The 22,994-nt window shown below is 33.8% G+C and overlaps 1 protein-coding gene across 1 annotated transcript in view; it reads left to right on the forward strand.

The window, feature by feature from the left end:
• The window catches only part of LOC108775093 (dystrophin, isoforms A/C/F/G/H), a 447,682-nt gene that overhangs the window by 369,668 nt on the left and 55,020 nt on the right, over positions 1-22,994 (forward strand). The window contains exons 42-44 of the mRNA XM_018541369.1: positions 1,028-1,172; positions 7,149-7,272; positions 15,176-15,342. Of these exons, the coding sequence (XP_018396871.1) occupies positions 1,028-1,172; positions 7,149-7,272; positions 15,176-15,342 (436 nt within the window). The remainder of the gene's footprint in view (positions 1-1,027; positions 1,173-7,148; positions 7,273-15,175; positions 15,343-22,994) is intronic.

Genomic DNA, 22,994 nt, shown 5'->3' on the forward strand with positions numbered 1-22,994 from the left:
AAAAAAAAAAAAAAAATTAGTTAGTTTAAAATTTAATAAATTTTTTTCAATGTACATGATTTCTTATTAGTTTGTTTTTTTAAATCAATTTTAAAATTCGACATATTGGCGTTTGCTATACATTTAACAGAAAAGGTCTTTTAACCAGTTGAGATTTTATTTCCGAATGTCGAGACCAGAGAGCAACATTTATTTTTATCATTCGTGAAGTTAAAAAATGATAAAATTTGAGTAAAAGTTTCTAAATATTTATTTAAAGATCAAGTGGTTGAGTTAAAAATAAAAATAAGAAGAAGGAGCATATACCACACGCTGGTTAAATTTTAAATTGACAAGAGTGTGACATTGTTTGAAGTATTTCGGGAATGTTACACGGAAAGAACAATTTTGCTAACAAATGTCTAAAAATTTAGTTATACATAAATTTTTAGACACTTCTTAAAAATCGTTCTTTCTGTGTAAATATAACGTTCTCAATGTTATATCTCTTTTCAATTTTTTTTAGTTCGGTTCTAGTTACGATTTAATAAAACATCGAATAAGTTTATTGGTTTCAGTTTATCGGTTTCTTAATTTGTAAAGAAAACACTGAAATCGTAAAAGTTACGGCTTCTTAACAACGTTTTTGCCAGTTACATTTACTCAAGCGGTAGGAGAGAAATTAAAAATTTTTAATTATTTTTTTTACTTTTTTCTACATTTTTTATTCTGTTAAATTGTACGTTTTTTATACAATACAATATTTTTAAAAAAGTATAAATAGAAATAACTTTTAAGAATAATTCTTAAAATAATTTTTAAAAACTATCCATTGCATCGCCGAAAGTTGTAACAAGTCTGACTCATTATGCGATCCTAATAGATTAATACAAATGTGTGTATGTTTTGTATTTATACAGTATAAACTAGATAAAAAAATTAATGTATAGTACATATATAAAATGGAGAGTAGTATTCAACTAGTAGATGTATTTTAAAATCAATATAGATATGTGGTGTATATAGCGTGTATGTTTTTTCTGTGCAGAAATCGATTGGAGAGCAACACAGAGCATTGGAATGCTTTACTACTATCATTGCGCGAGCTCATCGAATGGGTGATAAGGAAAGATACAGAGCTCACCGGCCTGGGACCTGTTTGTGGCGATGTGGCAGCACTACAAAAACAACAGGCAAGTCGTCGATGTTTCGCGCATAGATTACTTGGGTTCCGCTTCATCGAACTCATAGTCAGTCCGTATAAAATCTGTAGACGTACTTTAGTCAGCATTTATTCGTTATCTTCGGTAGACGAGCATACTCCATTTAACATCCTTTGATTCGCGGCAATAGCATCAATCCCGAAACTTCAGGACTCGAGCCAAGTTACTTGGACATGACTTATGTACCTAAAATCGATTTCATTTCATATAGTCGTCCTCCGAGAGGCTTGCAAGTTTCCATCTCGCAAACTGATTGGGCGAATAGAATATAATTACGTAAACTCATGCGCTATCAAGCGGATGTTCTTCATCTGTGTCTCTATGAGAGACGACAGCTCATCCGTAATACGGATATTTACGTATTCTCATCACGTTTGAATGTTCCGCCTCATGGAAACGTGAGCTTCAATTACATCATTGCTCTTACGTCAATTGTGCGCTAAATGCTTCAACTAAATTCGCTGTCGATTAAATTTCTGATTCATTAAATCTTATTTGACAAAAATATATCATTTATTTTAAAAGTTTTTAACGCTCTTTAACAAGGTGTTGGTTTTTATAACACAATCGGCGAATATATATTTTGAGAATTACTTAATTGTTTTAAAATATTACTTTAACGTAGTTCTGAATTATTTTCATTATTCTCTGCAATATTTAATTGCATATTCTCTTAAAAATCGAATTTGCTTCGTATAACGCGGCCGAAATTGGGTACATAATTGCATGAATATCCTTTGCGCGATAATCTACAAAGGTGCACTAGTTTGGACTAATCCAGATTAGAACACGCATGTTGCCGGCATGGAGAAGCGCCTGTACCACCGATACAGGTAATATCCGAGTATGTACGGAGGTGATAAGCCGCATGTGTCCCAACCAGATCATTGATGTCATCATGCGACTAGATCTCTGTACGTATTTGTCACTCGCATCGGAGAATACAGGAAATGGCCATCGATTATCCTTAATTACTCGAGCGGAAGAGTAAGGTGCTCAACCGTACTCATTTGATTGCCTTTATATTGATACGCTTCTCGTAAATACGGTTTAAAATTCAAACAAAAATCATATTGATTCATCTCACAATCAGTCAGTGAGATAATATATTTTATATGCATATTTTTGCATTTATCGAATGAAACGGAAGAGAAAAAAATTTTTTTGATTCTTAATTTCTACTATTTAAAATTTATACAAGATAAATGTTGTAGTTGTTATCAAACAAATTGCCGATTATACAATATTATATTTAATATCATAATAAAATCATAATAAAAAATAAAAATAATAATAAATATATCTCTGTTTAATGGCGTATTATATATATGTATATCTCTCTCTTTGTAAAGTATTATTAATACTATGAAATATTTCTTGTCTTTTTTTTTTTAAAGAGCTGCTTTAGATTCGCAATGTTACAATCGTTATTCGTTCGGGATTTACTAGCAGGCTTCATCTGCATTCCTTCAGGTTGAACTTCGCACCAAGCACAGAATTTAAATTCTCACATTGCAACACGGGGTTACTGTCTTTAAACGATTGTTTCTTAATGTAATTGTTTGTCCCGACTTTCAAATCCAATTAAGACTATTACCTCGATATTTCTCACGCCTTTTCAGTATCTATATATACTTCTTTCTTCAACTTTATTAGTAAATAATATGATGACTGAAATGAATTTCTATAATTATCGATAAAGTCGTCGTGGTATTATTGTCACGGTTTGAAATTTGATACACCAGTTGTCACGTACCTATTGGGAAAATGCGGTTAATGTAATCGATTATATGCGGATTTAATTTAAACCATTCGCCAGTAATTAATAAATCCTGCCCTCATGCATATGCGTCGTGTGATTCTAAATAATTCCGTGAAAATCCTAAACGTATCTATATGCGAAACTCGGGACACTCGCCCCGAGCAATTTTAATTACATGTTGTTGATTTAATTGGTGTTTGGCATTTGGAAACAGAGCGTTTCTTTTTCTAAATGGTTAAATTTGTTATGATGATGACGAATGTTGAGTTTCTATTTATATATATTCTTTTGGAATAAAATAAATTGTTTTATCAATGAGAAAACGTCAGATATAATAAAAGTGATTACTTGCAGGTAATTAACGTTTAAAGGGAGCTATTTGGCAAGACTGCATTGTGTTTCTATTTTAAAATATTATTTTAAAATATTTGAAATGGATTGAATAATATTAATCAATTTACTCTTGAGTTTAAGATCACTCGGAATCGATATATTATCTTAAAGCAACTCCAAGATTGTTTCTATATGTGTGACAAGTAATTGATAAATCAAAGAAATAAAAGTCATGTGTTTCCTATAACATAATGATAATGAAAGATTTATGATGTTAAAATTTAATTTTAACTATATCAATTTGATTTAAAAAGTCCATTAGGCTGTTGTTATAAAAATGAAATTTTACTTATAATTTTGCAATTATTATTTAATATTATCCTGGAATAAGATTTTTAGTTGTAGGCAAACGTTTTATTCTAATATTTTTAAGTAAAAGTTATTGAAATCACTATACAAAATGGTGGAGGAAAAATGAATTCATTCGATCGGAATCGGAACTACCGGAGCGCTTCGGCATTGAAGTCGAAATGACAGACGCGTAATTAGAAGGTCGTTTATTGCGCCCACGCAATCGAAATGAAAGCCGATCGCGCACGGTTTAGTCGCCGTTGCAACCGACGATGTAACCGTGTAACGAGCGCAGTGGCCATTCCTCTTACGGGAACCGTCCTGAAAATTCCATTTCGTCTGCGAGCGCGCGGATCGATTCCGCTTGTAAACGGCATCGTTGCACGTCCCGGCGACGAGCCGTCCACGACGAACATTCCACGTACGCGCCTTTCGCACGCGGGCCATTTCGTTCGTTCATTCGTTCGTTCGTTTGTTCGTTTTGCACGCGTGCGAATATGGCTGATAAATCAAAACCGCCGACGTAACGTTGGGAGGCCGCGCCGCGTTGAGAGGCGTATCGATTCTCACAGGCAGCGCGATGGATTTTGCTGGTTCGCGACGAAACATGTCCGTTTTGAGCACGCATTTTTCGTACTATTGTACGCGACCGTTTCGTCGAGCCCATCTTTCCTCGATGCATCCTCGCGGATTGATATTTTTATTTCGGCCGGAATTCAGAATTTTTTCGCTTTTCACGTGAGGACAGTCGCGCTTGGTGGTTATTTTTCGGATGGGCACTTTGGCCAAGTGTCAACCTCTGGAATTTATACCGGTGTGTTTCTTTCGGCTTGGTGGAGAGTCTGGGCCTCTCATCGCGCGCCGTTACCTCGATTGTTTGCGGAGAGGTTCGTCGACGTTCGTAACTAGTGAAATATTTAACGTTCGTTTCTCTGACGGGTAATAGTATCGGCTGATATACGGAATTTGTTCATTGTGGACGGATTGTAAATACGTAAAAGAGAAGAGTCTACTTCCAACAAAAAAAAAAAGAAATTAATTTGTACGATTGACGTGTGTGTGTTCTTGATACTAATTTTAAATTTAATAAGGCAGATTTAGAAATAAAATCAGATAATTATCAAATTCTTTGTTATTTGTTTGGGTTAGAGGAATGAGAAGGGGGGAAGGATTACTTTCTCTTTAAAACTGCATAATGCATTTAAATTAAAACAATTTTTCGTAATATGTATATAAAACACATGAGAAAAAAATCTCTTTTTAATAGAATTCTACAATGAAATTATTCTGAAATAATTACATCAGTTATCGTATGAATATTACTTTTTATTCATTTTTTACTGAGCACGTAAAATAACAGACAAAGGACATTCCTTTACCGTGGAGAGTTGTATATTAAAAAATTGTTCTGAAATAATTTATCTCCTCAGTGAGATACGCAATACGAACCGCTGGGAGCAGTTAAATGCTGAAGATTCTTATTGTTAATGTCAGATGCTCGTATATTACTGCGATACGCATCGGCGCATTGTTGTGTCACGTTGTATATATATCTTGTAATTAACCTCTCGTAATGATAACCGCATTGATAAGGGAATCGTCTAGCTGCAAGCAATTAGAAAATGTTTATCTATCCAAATGGATGGATAGCTCTAATTGTTCTAATTTCTTAATTAACATCTTGACTCGCACACTTAAGTACGCATTGTTCGTCAATTTCAATGCGTGCAATTTACAAGGAATATACAAATTCGTAATCGATCCACTTGTGATTGTTTTATTACGTAAAATTTTCGAATCTATCGATCGCAATCAATACATTTGTATGATTTATACGTAATCTATTTGTAATAGAAAAGCTTTAGAAGAGAAATCTGTACAAGAGAGAAAGAAAAAATTAGGAATAACCGCAATATGAGATTTCTATTACGCCATGCTCGCCGAGTCATCATTCTTCGAAATGGGGAGAGATAGAAAATAACGATGAAAAATATAAAAATGATGAATGGCCGACATGTGGCGAAATCTATTCTATAGAACAATTTAATTGGTTTATTTGACGATATAATTTAATAATATGCAATGTACTTTGTTTTCTAACAAATCATCTCCTTCAAGATTTTGTTTACTAATTGTTGATTATTATGTATAAATGTATGACAATAAACAGTCGCTATGTGTGAATATGTGAGGGAGAAAAAGAGAGAAATAGGAGAATAACAGCTTTAAATTGCTTTTAAAGATGCAATTATTAAATCGGAAACAATCTATATCTTTATTTTGAAATGGTTTTATGTATTATGTCACACATTATTTTTCCAATCAGTTTGTAAAATAACGGATAGACCCATATTTCTAAAGAAATATTATGTAGTTTTATTCTTGAAAAAATAACTATTTTTTGTTAACGCGGTAATAGAACGTCTAATGTAGCACTTGTTAAGAAATCAAAAAGAAAAATTACTCGAAAAAAATATCGAGACTTGGATAACGAAACATACGCAAAATCATTTAATTTATATCATACTGTTAGTATTAATGTCGAATGAAATTGAACTAGTTAAAGAAATATACAAATAACCATGAAAATGAGAAAATTCTCTACTCAGTGATAGCTAAAGACGACTTTTTTGCTTCACGATTTCGTTCTTCCTGTGAATGAATTTTCTCTTCGCAGCAATATAAAAAGGGAAACGAGACATGAACGTGCCGTCTGGGCGTCCCTTGACGCGCAGGAAAAGATCCGCGTGTTGCTCGCAGCAAATCCTTAACCCCGTGAACGACGAGAGATATAATCTTGTTAACTAGCGGGTGTGCAATATTGTAAGAGTGCCTTTTTACCCACTCGACTTCTTCTCGCCGGCTGCAGCGAGCTAATTTTCAACCCCGCTGCATAACGTCTCCGTCAAACGTAATTACGAACGTATACGTTAATATCTCTGCAATGCGATGCAGCAGCATCTGACGGTATACATCTTTATAATATGAGAGCATTATTTGAATCAATTATTACACTATTTCGTTATTCTATTTGAAAATTTAAGATAAACATATTGTAATTTTATCATTACAAAAAATAACATATTATCTCATTATTTTATTAATTAATATGTTTGTGTATATAAATATTTTAAAATATTAATTTTTTAAAATCAAGCATTAGATAATTACCTCTTTATTTATACAATTTGTGCTTTTCTTATTTATTTTATTTATTTAAAGTAATTGATATAATAATGGAACTTTTAAATAACATTTTCGAAGCTAATGATAGCGATGACGATATCATCGACTGTATTTGTCAGCGTCGTAGTATTAACATTGTGTTATCTTATTTATTACAATAGACAGAGATGAATTTAATCGAAACGAGGCTAATTTCTCCAAGCCTTTCCCGTCAGCGAAGAGTTGAACGCCAAGAGAAAACTTGGCACTGCACCAGACACCGATGCTCCTTGTCTCGTTATTTTTGTTTCACGATTTACGCGTCTCCTTTACAGGACGACCATCGTGGCTTTAGGAGGCAGCTAGAGGACAAACGGCCGGTCGTGGAGAACAATTTGCTGAGCGGCCGCCAGTACATCGCCAATGAGCCTCCTCTGTCGGACACATCGGACTCCGAAGGTATGTTATGAATTACACTTAAATTGTATTCTTCCGTTGTTTTTAATCTGCAGCTAACAATTTTATATTGTTATACCAACAAATATAATATTTTATAAAAATGTTGCACACAAAAAAGAAGATAATAAAATATAACAAGCAAATGAAAACGCGTGTTTTCGAGAGTAATAAAACTTAAAAAAAAAAAGAACAGAAATATGTTTCATGAAATCAAAGTTGTTTGTGTGGATTATTTTGCTCCTTTGTTTTTTTTCTTTGGATTCGTGTTTTTATAAAAACCTTCATAAGATCATCAGAAAACTCTCAAATTCCAATATCGTCCACTTCACTCGCACGAACGAACAACACGCGCGAAGAAACAAAGGAAGTCGGTCAAGTACATTCGTCATTAGTTCCGTGAAACCATCTCATAACGCAAGACTGAATTCGCCGATATTGTAGACTTGGTAATTAAGAGCGATGGTGTGGATACCTTTCAATTCTCACAAATCATAGTTTTTGTTCGTATATTCGTAATTTTTCATATTAGTTACTGAGAAGTGGCAATAATTTCGAGCATTCCGGCTTATCTCACTGATTTATCGATTTGGAAGAAAGTATACAGAATCCTTTCTTATTTTAATTGCCATTTGTATTAATGAATTGATATTGTGTACTTTTATTGTCTTGCTATCAATGATTATTCTTGATTAACGTCACTTCTATACTTATCCAATATTCAAAATTAATTCTCTTAAATTTTAATTAACAAATATGTAATACATATAATATTAGAAAATATTTTACATGGACGAATATGAAGGAATCGATTATCGAAACGATTGAAAGAAAATTCTTTACGTTTCTCTCTCTGAGCATTCGCTGTGATATTTTGCTGAAGTTAATAAAGTCTTATGTGAATTGCAATAAAAATGGATGATCAGTTGATCTTGTCGTGAATATGAGAAAAATCTCATTTAACCTTCCCTCTTTCTCCGTGTACAAACTTGCGAACTGCATTTTAATAATTCACACATTTTCTCATGAATTTCCGCGCCGGTTGAGAATTTTGTGCCGCGGCAAGAATCTAAGAACAACTGCCGATTGTGCTTGCACTGGGATTCCTCGACTGAAAGACCGTGGAGAAATACTTTGCGTTTTCTTTCTTTTGCGTCTCTCGGCTGCAGCCTAACCCGCGAGACCAGAAACGAGCTTCATTCTTTACTGTCGTTCCCTTTTCAAGCACGATAAGGGCAAGGAACGCATAACTGCGACGCCCTGAATATTTCATTTACGTAATCCTGTCTCGCCGAAAGCACGGATATTAAGAAAACCCAGTAGATATTTGATACGAGGTATGTAAAAGAATTGTGTTTATTTATTTTGTGAATTTGAAGTGAAAAGCAATCCTCTGCATATCAATCATAAACTTGAAAAAACAATGATAAGAAAGAGGGGCGGGGGGGGAAAGGAGGGAAAGCACAGTATATACCGATATAAAAGAAAGGAAAGAAGAAAGAAAGTGGGACTATTGTATTGCACGAGCAACTTAAATTTAATTCTCCGTTCTCATATTTGCTTCAACTTTCTTTTCTCCGTAGACTATGGTCCCTAGCTTTCTTTACTCACTTACTAACAACTCTGCCAAGCAACTGGTAAAAATCAAAATACATAATAAAAACACGTTCACGTAGTGAGTGAATATACAGAATACGTAAAAATACATACAGAACTACGCACAAAAATATAAAAATCCCTATGAATTAAAATTTATATTTTACGATTTGAAATATGTATGTAACTAAGAAAAAGAGAAATATGATTAAAAAGAAAATTCTCCTCCCAGGGTAAGATTCGGGAATATATTATTATGATTAATTATTTTTAGCTAAACAAAGATATGTTTTAATAAGTTACGTGAGGAAAATTCTATATTTTGTTGAAAATACATATAATTACATACAGAAATTTTTTAACTTTAATATTCTATTATACAATAATTCCCTTTTTATTATTTATGTGGAGAGATAATCCTTTGTATGATGCAACGTACGTTACACCGGTGTTCTTTATATAACTATTGCGAACAATTCTCTTTTTGTACATATGGTATCATATTGTATCGTAATATCGTTTCAAGTATTCGATTCGGAGATAAAACTTCTAGTGGTGTTAACGCAACTCTATCGGGAACCGATATGAAGGGTTTCAAAATCAGCTACAAGTGTACACTTTCTAGTGTTTTCGTTCTGTATCAGTAATTCCGAAAGTTGGAAAATTTAGACGAGATGTTTTATTCATGTTGCGTCGTCTCTGATTGAGAAAGAACGGGAAAAATGAAGGAAAACACTAAATAATACATCGAGATACAATTTGATTTCTTTGATTTATTCGCAATTTAATGCGCAGAGATTTTATTTCCAATAATTCCATTTACATTTTCGGATATCGCGAATTACATCTTACATAATATAAAAATTTGATCAAGAATAATCTTAGTTTCCTTGCTCTCTCTCTCTTATTCTGTATTTTTTTCAAAAAATAAATTATTTTCTATTGTAACGTACATGACTGTCGCTGTAAAAAGAGTAATTTTATTTATTTTGAATCAAAGCTATTTTGAAAATGTCTTATTATACCGAGAAAATATTTATATACGAAAAATAATATGCTAAAAGAAGAGAGAAGAGTTCATATTTTTCTTTTACAATAACTCTGAATAAATAAATGAACATTTTTTTATTTTTTATTGAAAAATTTTCCACTGTATTTATAAATATATTTACAATATGTTTATTCAATTTTTTTCGTGATAAAATGATTTATTTGTGCTATGTCAGCTAGAAAAAAAGTTTACTTTGACTATAGGTAAACGTAACTTCGTCGCGAGTCACGTGGCCCCACATGGGATTTTCAATCGAATTAGAAGTATCGTAGTACATCGATACCGATGGATAGGGGGGCTTTAGGAAAGACGTCCCCGAGGGGGGACCGGAAACTTGTAGGTGAAATTTCCTGGAGTCCCGAAGGAAAGCATGTCCTGATCTTATGTCATCATCTCTCTCTTTCTCTCTCTCTTAGCTTGTTTATTTTATTAATCAGCCAATAAGAAATATTTATTATACCGCGATTGCTATTAACAAAAACTCGATTTTTACATATAACAGTAAAGTTTCCGTTGCAATTTCCTTTATGTTTTCAATGAATTATTAACACCGAATGTTTACGGGATCCGCGAGAACATTGTATAATGTTTCCATTGTAGCCTTATGTATTTTTCGATAACGAGAACAGCGGAAAGAGAAAATTATTGGTATTTGTGTATACAATTAATGATGTGCGAATCGTTCGTTAATCTTCATTAGAATATTATTCGATACCTTTTGAATGAACATACATCTACGTCAATGTACCATAGTTATTATCGTTTATCAGAATGTCGCGCAATTGACGCAAAATATCGAAATAGCCGAACAAACAGTAATAACCGATGATAATAATTTAAGCAAGTTTCGACGGTAAGTTCATTAGTTTCCGTCAAAACGTGGTCTAATTATTTTCGAAACATACTCGCACACACCCTTTTGTCAATGCTATCATCGTACTTATATAACAGGCTACATTCGATGCAATGTTATATTAATATTGTAAAATTAATACATTATTATTAATCTACATTATTTATACTAATATACTATTTCTAAACGTATAAATAAATTTCTGAATACATATGTATGTCTTAGAGAAAAGTCATTTAAAATGAAATAATAAACGAATTACATAAGTGAAATAAAATAAATTAAATACATAAGTTAAATGAAATAAATATTGAAAGAAATGAAGATTTGTAAATATATTTCTCTACATTAATATACGTTCTAAATTTTTTAACAGATAAATATATTCATTATATTTGTAGTACATTTTATGCTTTATCTAATCGTTTACGATTGAAAAATGCATCGTGTTTTATAATTATACTCTAATAATATATTATACATACATTTCATCATATATTGTTCTCAATATTGTAAATTCGTAATTCGACAACTATTGTATTTCCTTATCGCTTGAATCGTGAATGAATAACGTTGTTGTTTCGCTTTACATACGTATATTATACATACAAGATTCGTTCTTTATGTATATATGTAATACTTTCGATATCGCGATCGAGAGCAGCGTCGTTGTCATTCACCATACTGCGTGTAATATCCGACGTAAGATCCCGGAATAACCATAACGATGTCTTCGTTTTGCGTAAAACGCGTTCGATCCTGATAACGTAGAGCGGCTCCTGCGAGCGAGCAACTCCAACGGCGGCCGCGTGCGATTTCGCTCATTCCGTAGGTAGTCACGTTTCGCGAAACGTGCGTGGCATCGGATGTAACCAGGCTGGCGGCCGTCGTCGATAAATTTCTAGTGAAATAACATCGCGCGCGCCGTAAGGCCGGATTATACAATATCGACGTTGAATTTCGTCGGGATGGATTATCCGCAAATGGGGTTCGCAGCCCCCGATTGGAGCACAGGAATTTTGGACTCTCCCGAAGCTTATCAGCTTTTATTTTTGTTAACTTTGGATGTTGAACTTACCATTTTATATCATGGAAAGTTTTTTTACAATAAGATAAGATATTTGGAGTGTTATTTTATTTAATAATTATTCCAAAGGTTTTAATCTATTTTGATAGAACACTAAAAAATAAAGTGATGTGAAAATCCGATGTGTTACATTCCAGCAAGATAGATTAAATTCTTTAATACTGAAAAAAATGAGATATTTCATAGAGTTTCCATGTTTTTGGGTTATCTATTTTTGCAGTATGCGTATACACACACACACATTGTTAAAAATAAAAAGTTAATTTTAATATAAAGACGTATTAGTTGAGATATTCAAAAATTAAAATTATAACATTTTTGTGTTAATTTTAAACAATTATTTTTATTTGTTTGTATAATTATTTATTATTTTAATCATATAATTATTTATAATTTTTTTTAGAACGATTAATTAATTTTTCTATATTATTAAAATAAAATATTCTGATCTTTTTCATCCCTAAAAGACGGAAATTACTTCAATACAGATAATGCTTTTTCACGCAAATTTAGTTTTAATTTAAAAGAAAAATAATAAATAAACGAATATATATATAAATCAAAATAATAAATAAATGAAACTTTTATTTTGAAAGCTGCGAAGTCCAATTAGTGTGGAAAAAATTTACCAATGACGAAGAAATAATCTCTTCAAATCTCTTCAATTGAGTCATTTCAAAGGCAAAAATTTAGAATATTTTTTTTAGTAGTAAAAGATTTAATTTATTGTTCTAAAAAATGTATTGAAATAAAGCATAATTTCAAATTAATAAAAATCAATTTATTGCTCTAAAAAGTGATTTTATATAAAAGGTGATTTTATATTGAAAAATTGAAATGAGTATATTTCATTTTATCCTTTTTTATATTCTTTAATCGGAAACTTTTAGACTTTTCAATAAAGTTTGCTAATACGTGGAATAGAATGAAATTTTTTGTACAATTTTGCATTTCGTTTTTCCCCATTTTTATTCATATAGCTCGATAGCAGCGGCGAGATTTACGTTCAATGGAGAATCTCGCCGTTACTTCCGCAGTCACCCATTTCCCATTTCCTGGTAAATCTGGACGTGGCGGCGATGGAGGAAAGAATTAGCGGAACATTCCAGGGATGTGGATAGAGACGAGGGTGGGAAGTTAGCAAGTGAGAGCTAGATAAACTAGTGGCGTACGTGCTCGGAAAGTAAAGCATCAACTGTTGAATAGATGGTTTAGAGACGAAGAGCACGGTCGCCTAATTCAATTCGTCCAACAGATACTTTTGGAGACGTTCTTTTTCGTTCGATCCGTCTTGTTGTTTTCCGCGGTCGATTCAGCTTTTCGACACTCCTTTTGCATCGCGGAGAAGTTACATCACCAATTCGACGGTTCCATTCCATCCTGTCGATCTCGGCGAGAGAGATCGGTATCCGATAGCGTAGAAATAAAACGTTAGATCGCACGCATTTCTTATCGGAAGTGGCTCGAATCATTCAAAGCATACGAAATAAAAAGTTTCTCTATCTCTCTGATTTCTTTGGTTTCTTTTGGTTTTCGCAAGTTTTACCGCTTTTGGACGAGACAGCTCAATGGTGAGCATCGAGTTATCCACCAGGAAGAACGGTTGTAGGTCCGATAAATTTTATCATATAAAACTCTAAAAATTGTTTAATAAAAAATTACGAGACTTAAAAGATAACGGAAATTTTATATCGTTGTTAATATTTGATTTTGATTAAATTAAAATTTCTTTTAAAATATCAATGCACATGACGTAGAAAAAGACAAAATTTGAAATCAAATTTATTTTTGCAAGGCTCCTTTTATCGGATGGGATATTTGTAATGAGAAGAATTTATAAAGGATTAATACAATCTTTATTTGTGCCATCGAAACAATGGCTATCAATTATTATATGTACAAATGCATCGAGAGCACAGAAAGAACGTGCGCGTGTTTGCGCAAGCGATGCAGCATATGCGCATATTTATCGCAACAAACTACTCTCATTTTCCACACGCAACAGACATACGCCGTGTTTTTCTGCGGCTTGCCATCCATTAGTCGTTTCCCAGATTGATCGATCAATGCCACATGACGCGGAAGATAATCGCGGCCGCGCCTGACATCCTATTCTAGACACATCGTTTTTCCTATTTTTTAATATCATCGGCGGTCCTTTATCGCAAAATTTACTACCGCGCGTATCTCACTGGAAACCCGTAAAAATGCCGAGGTAACGCGTGGATTACTGGCATCCATCGAGATTCGCAAGGAACCCTTTTATGCGTTTTTTTCTACGTCATTCAGGAACCTACGCGTATAACAGAGCGTAGAAACGGTGCGAACCCGGACTCGAGTTATCCCGAGCCTATCGGGAATTAATTGTCCTATGAATCACGCATCGTATCATGCAGTGGACAGTTTTTATGTGCATGTTTAGCATTGATAACGGCGATGCTATACCTGTATGCCTGCTCGCTGACTCCCTATCTCCGAGTGTTATGTTGATTTATGTTCGCGATGTTTCCCAGCTGGCCTTTGCCGCGATTCATCCATCGCATCAATGTTTAATCGTCCCGCCCGCCGTCTGAATTTATCGATCGACAGTATTGAGAAATCAGAAAAGAGATACGTGCATTTTTGCGCGATTCAGTTGTTTCGGTCTCTCTTCGTTCCTTTGACAAATATACACTCGTATTTACTGAACGTAAAATCAGCGTAACGTTACTTTGAAAAGATGTGATCTTCGGCGCATTCCTTTCTTTGACTATGATATAGTATAATATTATTTTAGAAACGTGGGCAGAATTTGATCACGTTAAGAATCGCACGATCTTTTTAATTTTTTAAACAGAAATGACCTCGCACTAATTATGAAATATATGGAAAATTGGGTCTCGATGAAATAAATTCATTTTCACACATAATGTAGCTTATACCCATAATGTGGTGAATAAATGTACACACACAATAATGGATAGTTTTTATTGAGCTATGATATCAAAGTTGTTTTATGAGCACAAGTTTAACACTTTCGATACACCATAGCTTAAAAACTATTCATTATTGACCTTTATGTTTATGACATCTTTTATTCGCCATATTATAAGCTACATGAGAACTAATTCATTTCACCAGGATCCAATTTTTCACGTAATTAATGCGAAATCCTTTGATATTTAATTATGAAACAATTTTCTATTTGATTATAAAACAGTATATACCTATATATGTGAAATAATAAAAGTTTAGAGACGGAATGAAAACTAGAACTATACAGATTTGTTTGTTTTAGGAAAACGTTTAACGCTTTATTTTCTGTTTGCTTTTTCTATAGCAGGTAGAGAATTGGACGGTGATTCCAGAGGCTACAGAAGCGCCGAGGAGCAGGCGCGCGAATTGACGCGGAGTATTCGCCGCGAAGTGAATAAACTTTCCGAGCAGTGGAACGCTTTAATCGAACGTAGCGATGCGTGGAAGCGGAAACTCGACGACACCGCTAACGTGAGTACCTTACTCCATTCTTACTTACACAGAAAGCCGCTTACCCCCGAAGTGTATTCCTTGATATGAATACCAATTTTTTACTTTTTGCGGAAATAAATCCAAGATCGATCCCTGAATCGGCTATATACTGATCGAAAAGCTACTTTAAGAAGCGACACTCGGAATTTTTAACACGCGAGGGATTATTTTTCGCTCGAGAGTGCACGGAAAAGCAAAACCGTGTAAACGGTACAATTATGTATATACACAATTGTGTACGGATTTTTAGTTTAGGATTTTACCAAATTTAAAAGATATTAAATCTCAAATCCCAAATCTCAAATTTAAAAAAACGTCATGATTAACGATCTTCGAATTACTAAAATAAAAAGAAACAGCAATTATCAATGAAATGTTATTTGTTCCGTGTTTACACAACTCTTTTCAAAGAAGAAAAAATGATCGAGCGAAGATTAATTGATATACTTTGTGCTACGTAATTTTCGTAAGGTAGATAGGTAGCGAGTAATTGTTAGAGAAAAAGAGATGGAATTTATTTTTAATACATTATAGGTACACATAAGATTACATGAGCTAGATATGAAAAATTCGTGATTCATGGTACATCTCGATGGATTGATATAAGAGATAATATTTGCGAACGGGCTATGAGTTTCGCAAGAATTAATTGATATTTTGTTGTTGGGTGTAATATACAAACTTAAATTAAGCGCGAAACTTAAAGTTTCCTTGCGGCAGCGAGCGAACGCGAAAACTTTGATTTATATCCCCTCCACTGTGTGCTGTGATATGATAGATTGAGAGAGATAGATAAGTCCATATAATATTAAATGCTATCGAAAGTTTCTTCAGAATTAGCTTTTATGCAACACAAAAGAAAACTTGAACGAGAATTCTTTTATCTTTAACGAACATTTTCTTGTGAGAAAAGTTTACATAATTTACTTATGTTCGTAAAATGATAAAAGAAAATATTAACCGATATAAATTTGTTGCATTTTTTAAATATTAATTTTTCGATCATACTGAATAAAAACAAATTGAATTAATTTTTCTCTCTATATCATATTTATACATACATAAAGTTTAAAAAATATTATTTGACGCCATGTCTTTTTATACGGTCTCTTTTTTTATAAATAGTTTCAGATTCTTATAATTAAATTTTTTTTTATATAAATTGAAAATTTGTTTTCTTCTTTCTGCTTCTGTCGATATCGATATCGATTTAGCATGACCGAATATATATATATGATGACTGCGAGACAGAGTATTAAAGTATTTGGTCTTAACAAGAGTTTTACAAGAATGACGACAGCGTTACGAGGCTCAATTTTTCCCTCGTATTGCTTTATGATTGCCATTGCAATTTTCTCTATGAGAGGTTCCATTTGTCGGAACGACTTTGCGCTCTGGAGGAAGCAACCGGACCGTTTATTGGCGAGCACCGAGAAAAGACGTTCGGAAACGAGCTGCCTTGTAGTAAAGACGATCTTCAGATGCGTTCCCGGCCAATCGACGCTCGTGTCGCGTCTAATGCCACCGAAATCTCAAGCTCACGTCTTTTTCGATATCGGAAATAGCTCCCATTTCCGGGACGTCTATTTAATCGAGGGTTCAACTTTATATTGCGCATGTGTCAATTTGTGTTTGATAAAGCACGTAATATAACTATCTCATAGAAGTTGCATCCTCCAGTATTATTGAGAAACGTGGAGACCCTTCAGCTAATAACATCTCGTTACAAAAGAACGTTGTTATATAGATATATATAACGAGTTTTCTTGTGAAATCTCGACTTCATTTCAAATCGAATATCGAAACACTGATAACCTTCTATAGTTACAAGTGGTTGGAAATAAATCTTTCTGTGAACTAAGCCCTTCTAATTAAGTAAGAAAATCTCTCTCTCTCTCTTTCTTATTATCTATTTATTCTCTCAATTATTCTTTTGATATTATTAATTAGATACGCGTAAAATATTCAACATTGTATACAAATTAATGTATTCACCGTTAATAGCATATATCCCACAGAAAAAAGAATGATAACGAAAAGCTAGTATAAAAACGCTGTTTAGTATCAAAAATTCAGGAGTCAGGCGAAAAGACGCGATCAAATATTCAGCGGAGAAAATCCGTCGAGCGACTTCATCAAAGAATGCACTTCTCGAGTTTAATGCAAACCTTACGAAACGCCGGCTCGTGTATACGTCCTCGAACTAAAAAGAGCCTTCGCTCTACAGCAGGTTCCTCTCTCCGGAGGAACCGTTTATAAGCATCGTCAAGGAGGACGAGGAGGTGAGAGATCTCGTCTTCTCTTCACTGCTTCTAATCCGAGAAGGTCGAGAATTTATTATCGGGCGACACAGCGCAACGGGTATATTCGCGATGCATCGATAATCGTATTCGATTCATCGCTTCTCAGGTGCCCAGGTGCGGGCGGTCGATCGGCGGCGGATCGGAGAGGCGTAAATCGCGCTTTCACGACCCTCGCGTACACGCTTGTCGAGGTTTAATGCATCCTTTCGTGGGCGGAATCGCGTCGACCTCCCCGCACGATCCCTCGTTTCCCATCCCGATCCTCTCTTCACCGTCGCGCCACGTTTTCTTCTCTTTTGCGGCGGCATCACACTCTCGGTCTCATAAGCGGTTTTACGATTTGCATCCCGTTCGCGTGAGAGGCCCGATACTCGAGCACGGCTGAATATTCCACGACTGCGCTCGAGAACGTCGTACAAAAATGAACTCTGCGGCGATATCATCTTCGCAGAAACAGTGTATCGTATTTCCGGAATCATTTTTTTCATAAAAGTATAGTTATCTTTCGTTTTCTCTATTACTTAGAGGACTTACACTAGAATATTAATAAACGCTTTATCTATCCATGTCTTTAACATTCATGCACGAAATATTCTCAAGTGAGATGTGATTCCGTCGCAGTTTGATTCTCGAACGGAGCGCGACGCGTATGCATACCAATTGGATGGAATTCACGATACATCTACGCAATATCGTCTGCGTCGATACGTTGTCTACGTAACAGCAGAACTCTGATCGCATAACTGCGAAGCAAGTAACTTGCATACATTGATAACATAAAATAATATGATTATATAATAATAGTGTATATAACGATTCTAATTATACAATGACGCTTATTGGATCCTTGTTTTATTCGACTGTTCTTTACGTTTACTTGTTATTGATCACATTTGCATGAAAACCTTCCGTCAGTTCACGATTAAAACCATGACGCATAATTGATAATTTTGATTCGAACGAAAGCGTGCGGAAAGTAATTAAAAACTTTATCGAATACAGTTGTAAACATCAAGTGTGTTATAATTAAACTGAAACGGACGATTAAACGACACGATAAACTGGCAGTACAAGTTGTAAAATATTAATTGACTTATGCGATGTTAACAATTATTAATGTCGATTTATTAATCAGTTACTTTTTTGAGAGATACCCTTTAGTCTCTTGATTATGAATACTTTAATACAACTATTGACGTTAACTTAGTTAAAATGATTGTAGTGTGTTCATATATTTACTTGTCTAGAAAAAATTTTATTTATATGAATCTTATTTGAAATTTAGTCATTAAATCTTAAAATTTGAAGAAGTATGACATAAAATGTTCTACATATTTAACATTTAATTAAGGAAACATTTTTTTTTCTTAGTTTCACTGACGCATCAATTAATGATAGAATTATAATAGAAAATTTTAAATTTTATGTCACGTTTGAATAGTCAATTGTATATCTAATCTAAGATTTAATTTTGACTTTGACGAGAAAAAGACAATAATTTTGTAATGAATCCTGATATAATATTAATCTAGCATCGTGGGGAATCTATTTTAATATAATTCAAATACTCCATCGACTATAAGCGGCTTACGCTGTTCAGAATAGTTAATTGTGCACGAATAGTTAATCCATTATTATAATTTCAGTATTTGATTAAATTACTAACGTTCAAAATATCTATTAATATTGTCTACAAAATTTATATCATAAAACTTTTATTTTTAGAAGAGTTTTAAGACTCTATTTTATTTTATTGAATTAAGTGTAAAAATTATCTGTTGTACATAATTTCATTTATAATCAAATATATCCGCACCAATAAGTATATCATACCCGGTATGATCGTCTATCTTACAAAATCAGAATTTCATGGTTCTTATTATCTATTTGCATAATTTAATGAAACATTATAATTATACTGTATCCTGGCTAGTCACTGCTTTGATACGTGTATGTTAATTTAATCAGTACAAGTCTTCAGAAATTCATCTTGTTACAAATTATATACGAACACAACTATCGAGGGAATCCCGATTGCTCCCAGTAACCAGTAAAGCTTAATTGCAAGATGTATATTCATTAATATAATACTTTTATTTGTTCTTGTTAAGGTGAATTTGAATAACTGTCAACTCTAGCTTTCGATCTGTGTGACTCGCGTTAATAAAATTGCTATGTTTGAATGAATAAGCCTCTCAAGACTCAGCGACTAGGTTCTTTTCTTTATGTTCCATTCAAAGTGTCTCTATAGTATCGATGAGAGCGACATTTATAATTGGTGCACACTTATACATATCAGTCCACAGGTTTATCGCACGAAAATTAATGAACCGATCGGTTGACGAAAGCCTGTAACATTAAAGGAAAATGCTTGCAGTAGTATTTGTCAATTAAAAGTGCATCATGTTAACGGTTATGTGACCGATATGATGCACCCGGAAGATCAAAGTTTTCGCGAATCAGGAGAGTTCGCGACGCAAATGCATAATTCATGAGCGAAACACAATTTAACTTTTAAATTCCACGTTCTCGCCACTGCCTTCCCTCCTTCCTCCCTTCCTTCTGCCCTGTCCTTCGTCGCGCTTTAATTATCGGCTATCTGGTAATTACGGACGACACCTTCTTTTTAGTCGTCGATATCGCTCGAAATTTGCTGCGGTCTTATATTAATTTGAGTCCTATCTATCGAGTCCATGCGCCTAAATCACCCAAAATCATCCCCAGAAATGCAAACGAGGCGAAGCGAAATTTTTTTCAAATAGTTTTGTTTCTTTTATTGAAAAATCTGTACGAGAGAACGATCGACGCTTAGCCATACGAACGATCGTTCTTGTGATTTTAGCAACGCTTTGGATAAAAATATTATATACGAGCTCTATCTTGAAATTTTTATATCTTTTAAAACAAAAATCATTTAAGCTTAAAAGAGATAAAATAGACAAAAGTAGAAAATTTGTATTTTCTATTAAGTGAATTTTACAGTGTAACAAATTTTTATCTATAATTTTTTTGTAAAAATAAATGAAAAATTACACAAATTAAAGATAGAAAGTTACATAAGTAAAACGCAAAGTATAATCTTATTTTTAATTTTTTTTTATTTTCATCGATGATGAGATAGTCATTATTATTGTCGCGAAATTTTGTTTAATTAAAGCTACATATTAATTTACGGGAAAAGTCTAGCATTTTGAGATGGACAGAGGGAATTCATTTTATATCAAGACAAAGATGGTCGTGGCATTTCCGTGAACATATACTTTTTATGAATCTCCATGTAGGTACGTCGCGAAAGTTTTTTCAATGTAGATAAATGAAAAACTTAACATTATGAGTTCTGCTGCTGTAATTTCTCAACTGCTGGCAACAAAACAAATATTGACATATATTAAAAAGTCTTTTCCTGGAGTTGATAGACGCCCATCATTTATTACGAGCAGAGTTTTATCTCGAGAATGAAGCGAGGCAAAACATTCTTTTGAAGTACAGAACTGTTGGGAACTATATTTTGTGTAAATAATTTGTAATGACCATCTATCACGAAGAAGTTCTAAACAGTATTTACCAGACGTCTGAAAAACGAAAGTTGACGGGCGCCATAGGAACTCAATGCAGTAATGGACATTATGTTAATTTTAATGAATCATGATATTAGAAAATTCCTACTCTATACATCGCACTCTTTATCAATATTATAAACATATGCGTAGAGAAATCACAGATCACAGCATATATGGTACATATATACGTCTGTCTACGAACAGATTTAAAAATGTGAGTTTTATGCAATTATATTAATGCTTATTAAAAATGTCATAAGTATATACTTTAGCCGTTTTCCCCTGCAGCAAGAAAACTTGCATGTGGAAATAAAAATATAGGAATAAATCTCATCTTCTCGGACGTTGACGGGTCAGACCGGAATGGCGAGTAAAGCGCAGCACCCTCGGCGAGGAAGAGGGAGAATGGATGGTTGCAATCGCGAGATATCCCGGTTTAAGCTCGAAATTAAGCCGAACCGAGCAATCCGAGTCGTCCTACCGAGGAATTCTCCTCCGTAGTTAGGTATGCAAAGCAGGAAGCAAGGCAAGAGGGAGCCTGGCCAGGCCCAATCAGAGAATATAGCCAGCGGCAGTTGTATGCACATGGAGGTGCATTCGCGCAAGCATCACGGATACACATACAAATCCACACGTGTGAACACACACATATATGGGATACACAGTACAATGTCACTGTGCGTCCACAGGCACGTAACACACTTATCCTATAGCCAGGTCACAATGAATGAACGAATGCATATACGTATTTGGGCCAGCTGTGGAAATTCAAATACCGCCTTTTGAATTATAACCGCTATCGGATTATCTTCCAAATCATTCTGGATAAAGCGTTTCGTTAAGATGGCACAGAACAATTTGCGTTCCGTTCAAAAGTAGGTATATACTCAGCGCTGCATGCGAGCTCATCTCTGTTCGTTGAACCGGAAGTTCTGAGAATTGATTACTCAATATCGAATTATCCTCGAGTATCAGGATGAGTACAGATTGAATTAAATCTATAATTTTAGACATGTCTTAGAAAGAAGCGCTTGCCAAGTCCACTTACATACGAGCTATGCGATTATTTAATAATTTTTAAAGATATTTTTTACACAATAATTTTCATCAGTCCAGTATCGTATAGCAATCATTATCCTCATTCAACTATACACAATTCAGCAAAATACATGCTGCGGAATAGGCTAAAAAATGCATAATTTTTTTAGACAAATGTATTATTCTGTTTGAATATATTTAATGTACTTTTTAAATACTATTTAATATACTCGTATATTATAAATATATTATAAATATTTGGAATATCTATATAGAATTTTGATGTTTCTATACGAAACATGTGCAAATTTCAGAAATTAAAAATTTTCCATAGCGATTAGTGTCTCATAATATTCTGCCAACAGAAATTTGTTTTCGAGTCAGCAATTGTTAATCAGCTACGTTATGTGACTAATCAGTAATGTATATGCATAAAAGTATATGTAGCATGGTTATAATGTATATATATATGTATATTTTCCGCAGCGAAATGATAACACACAACAATTTCCGGCTATGTTAATGCACTCGGTCACTCGTATCGCTATCAATCCAGTTCCCGGCGAGCAGGTACTTAATCAACCAATTAACGATGGCCTACTAATTAATTAATTACAGGGCAAATTTGTGACAAGCTATGGTACCGTAGAAATTGCATTTGCAGTCGTTGTATCTCTAAGTTGGAAAGAAAAATGTTAGGATGACGTCTGCATTATTAGTATCGTTAATG

The sequence above is a fragment of the Cyphomyrmex costatus genome, unplaced genomic scaffold (genome assembly GCF_001594065.2).
Source record: "Cyphomyrmex costatus isolate MS0001 unplaced genomic scaffold, Ccosl1.0 scaffold281, whole genome shotgun sequence".
NCBI lineage: Eukaryota > Metazoa > Arthropoda > Insecta > Hymenoptera > Formicidae > Cyphomyrmex > Cyphomyrmex costatus.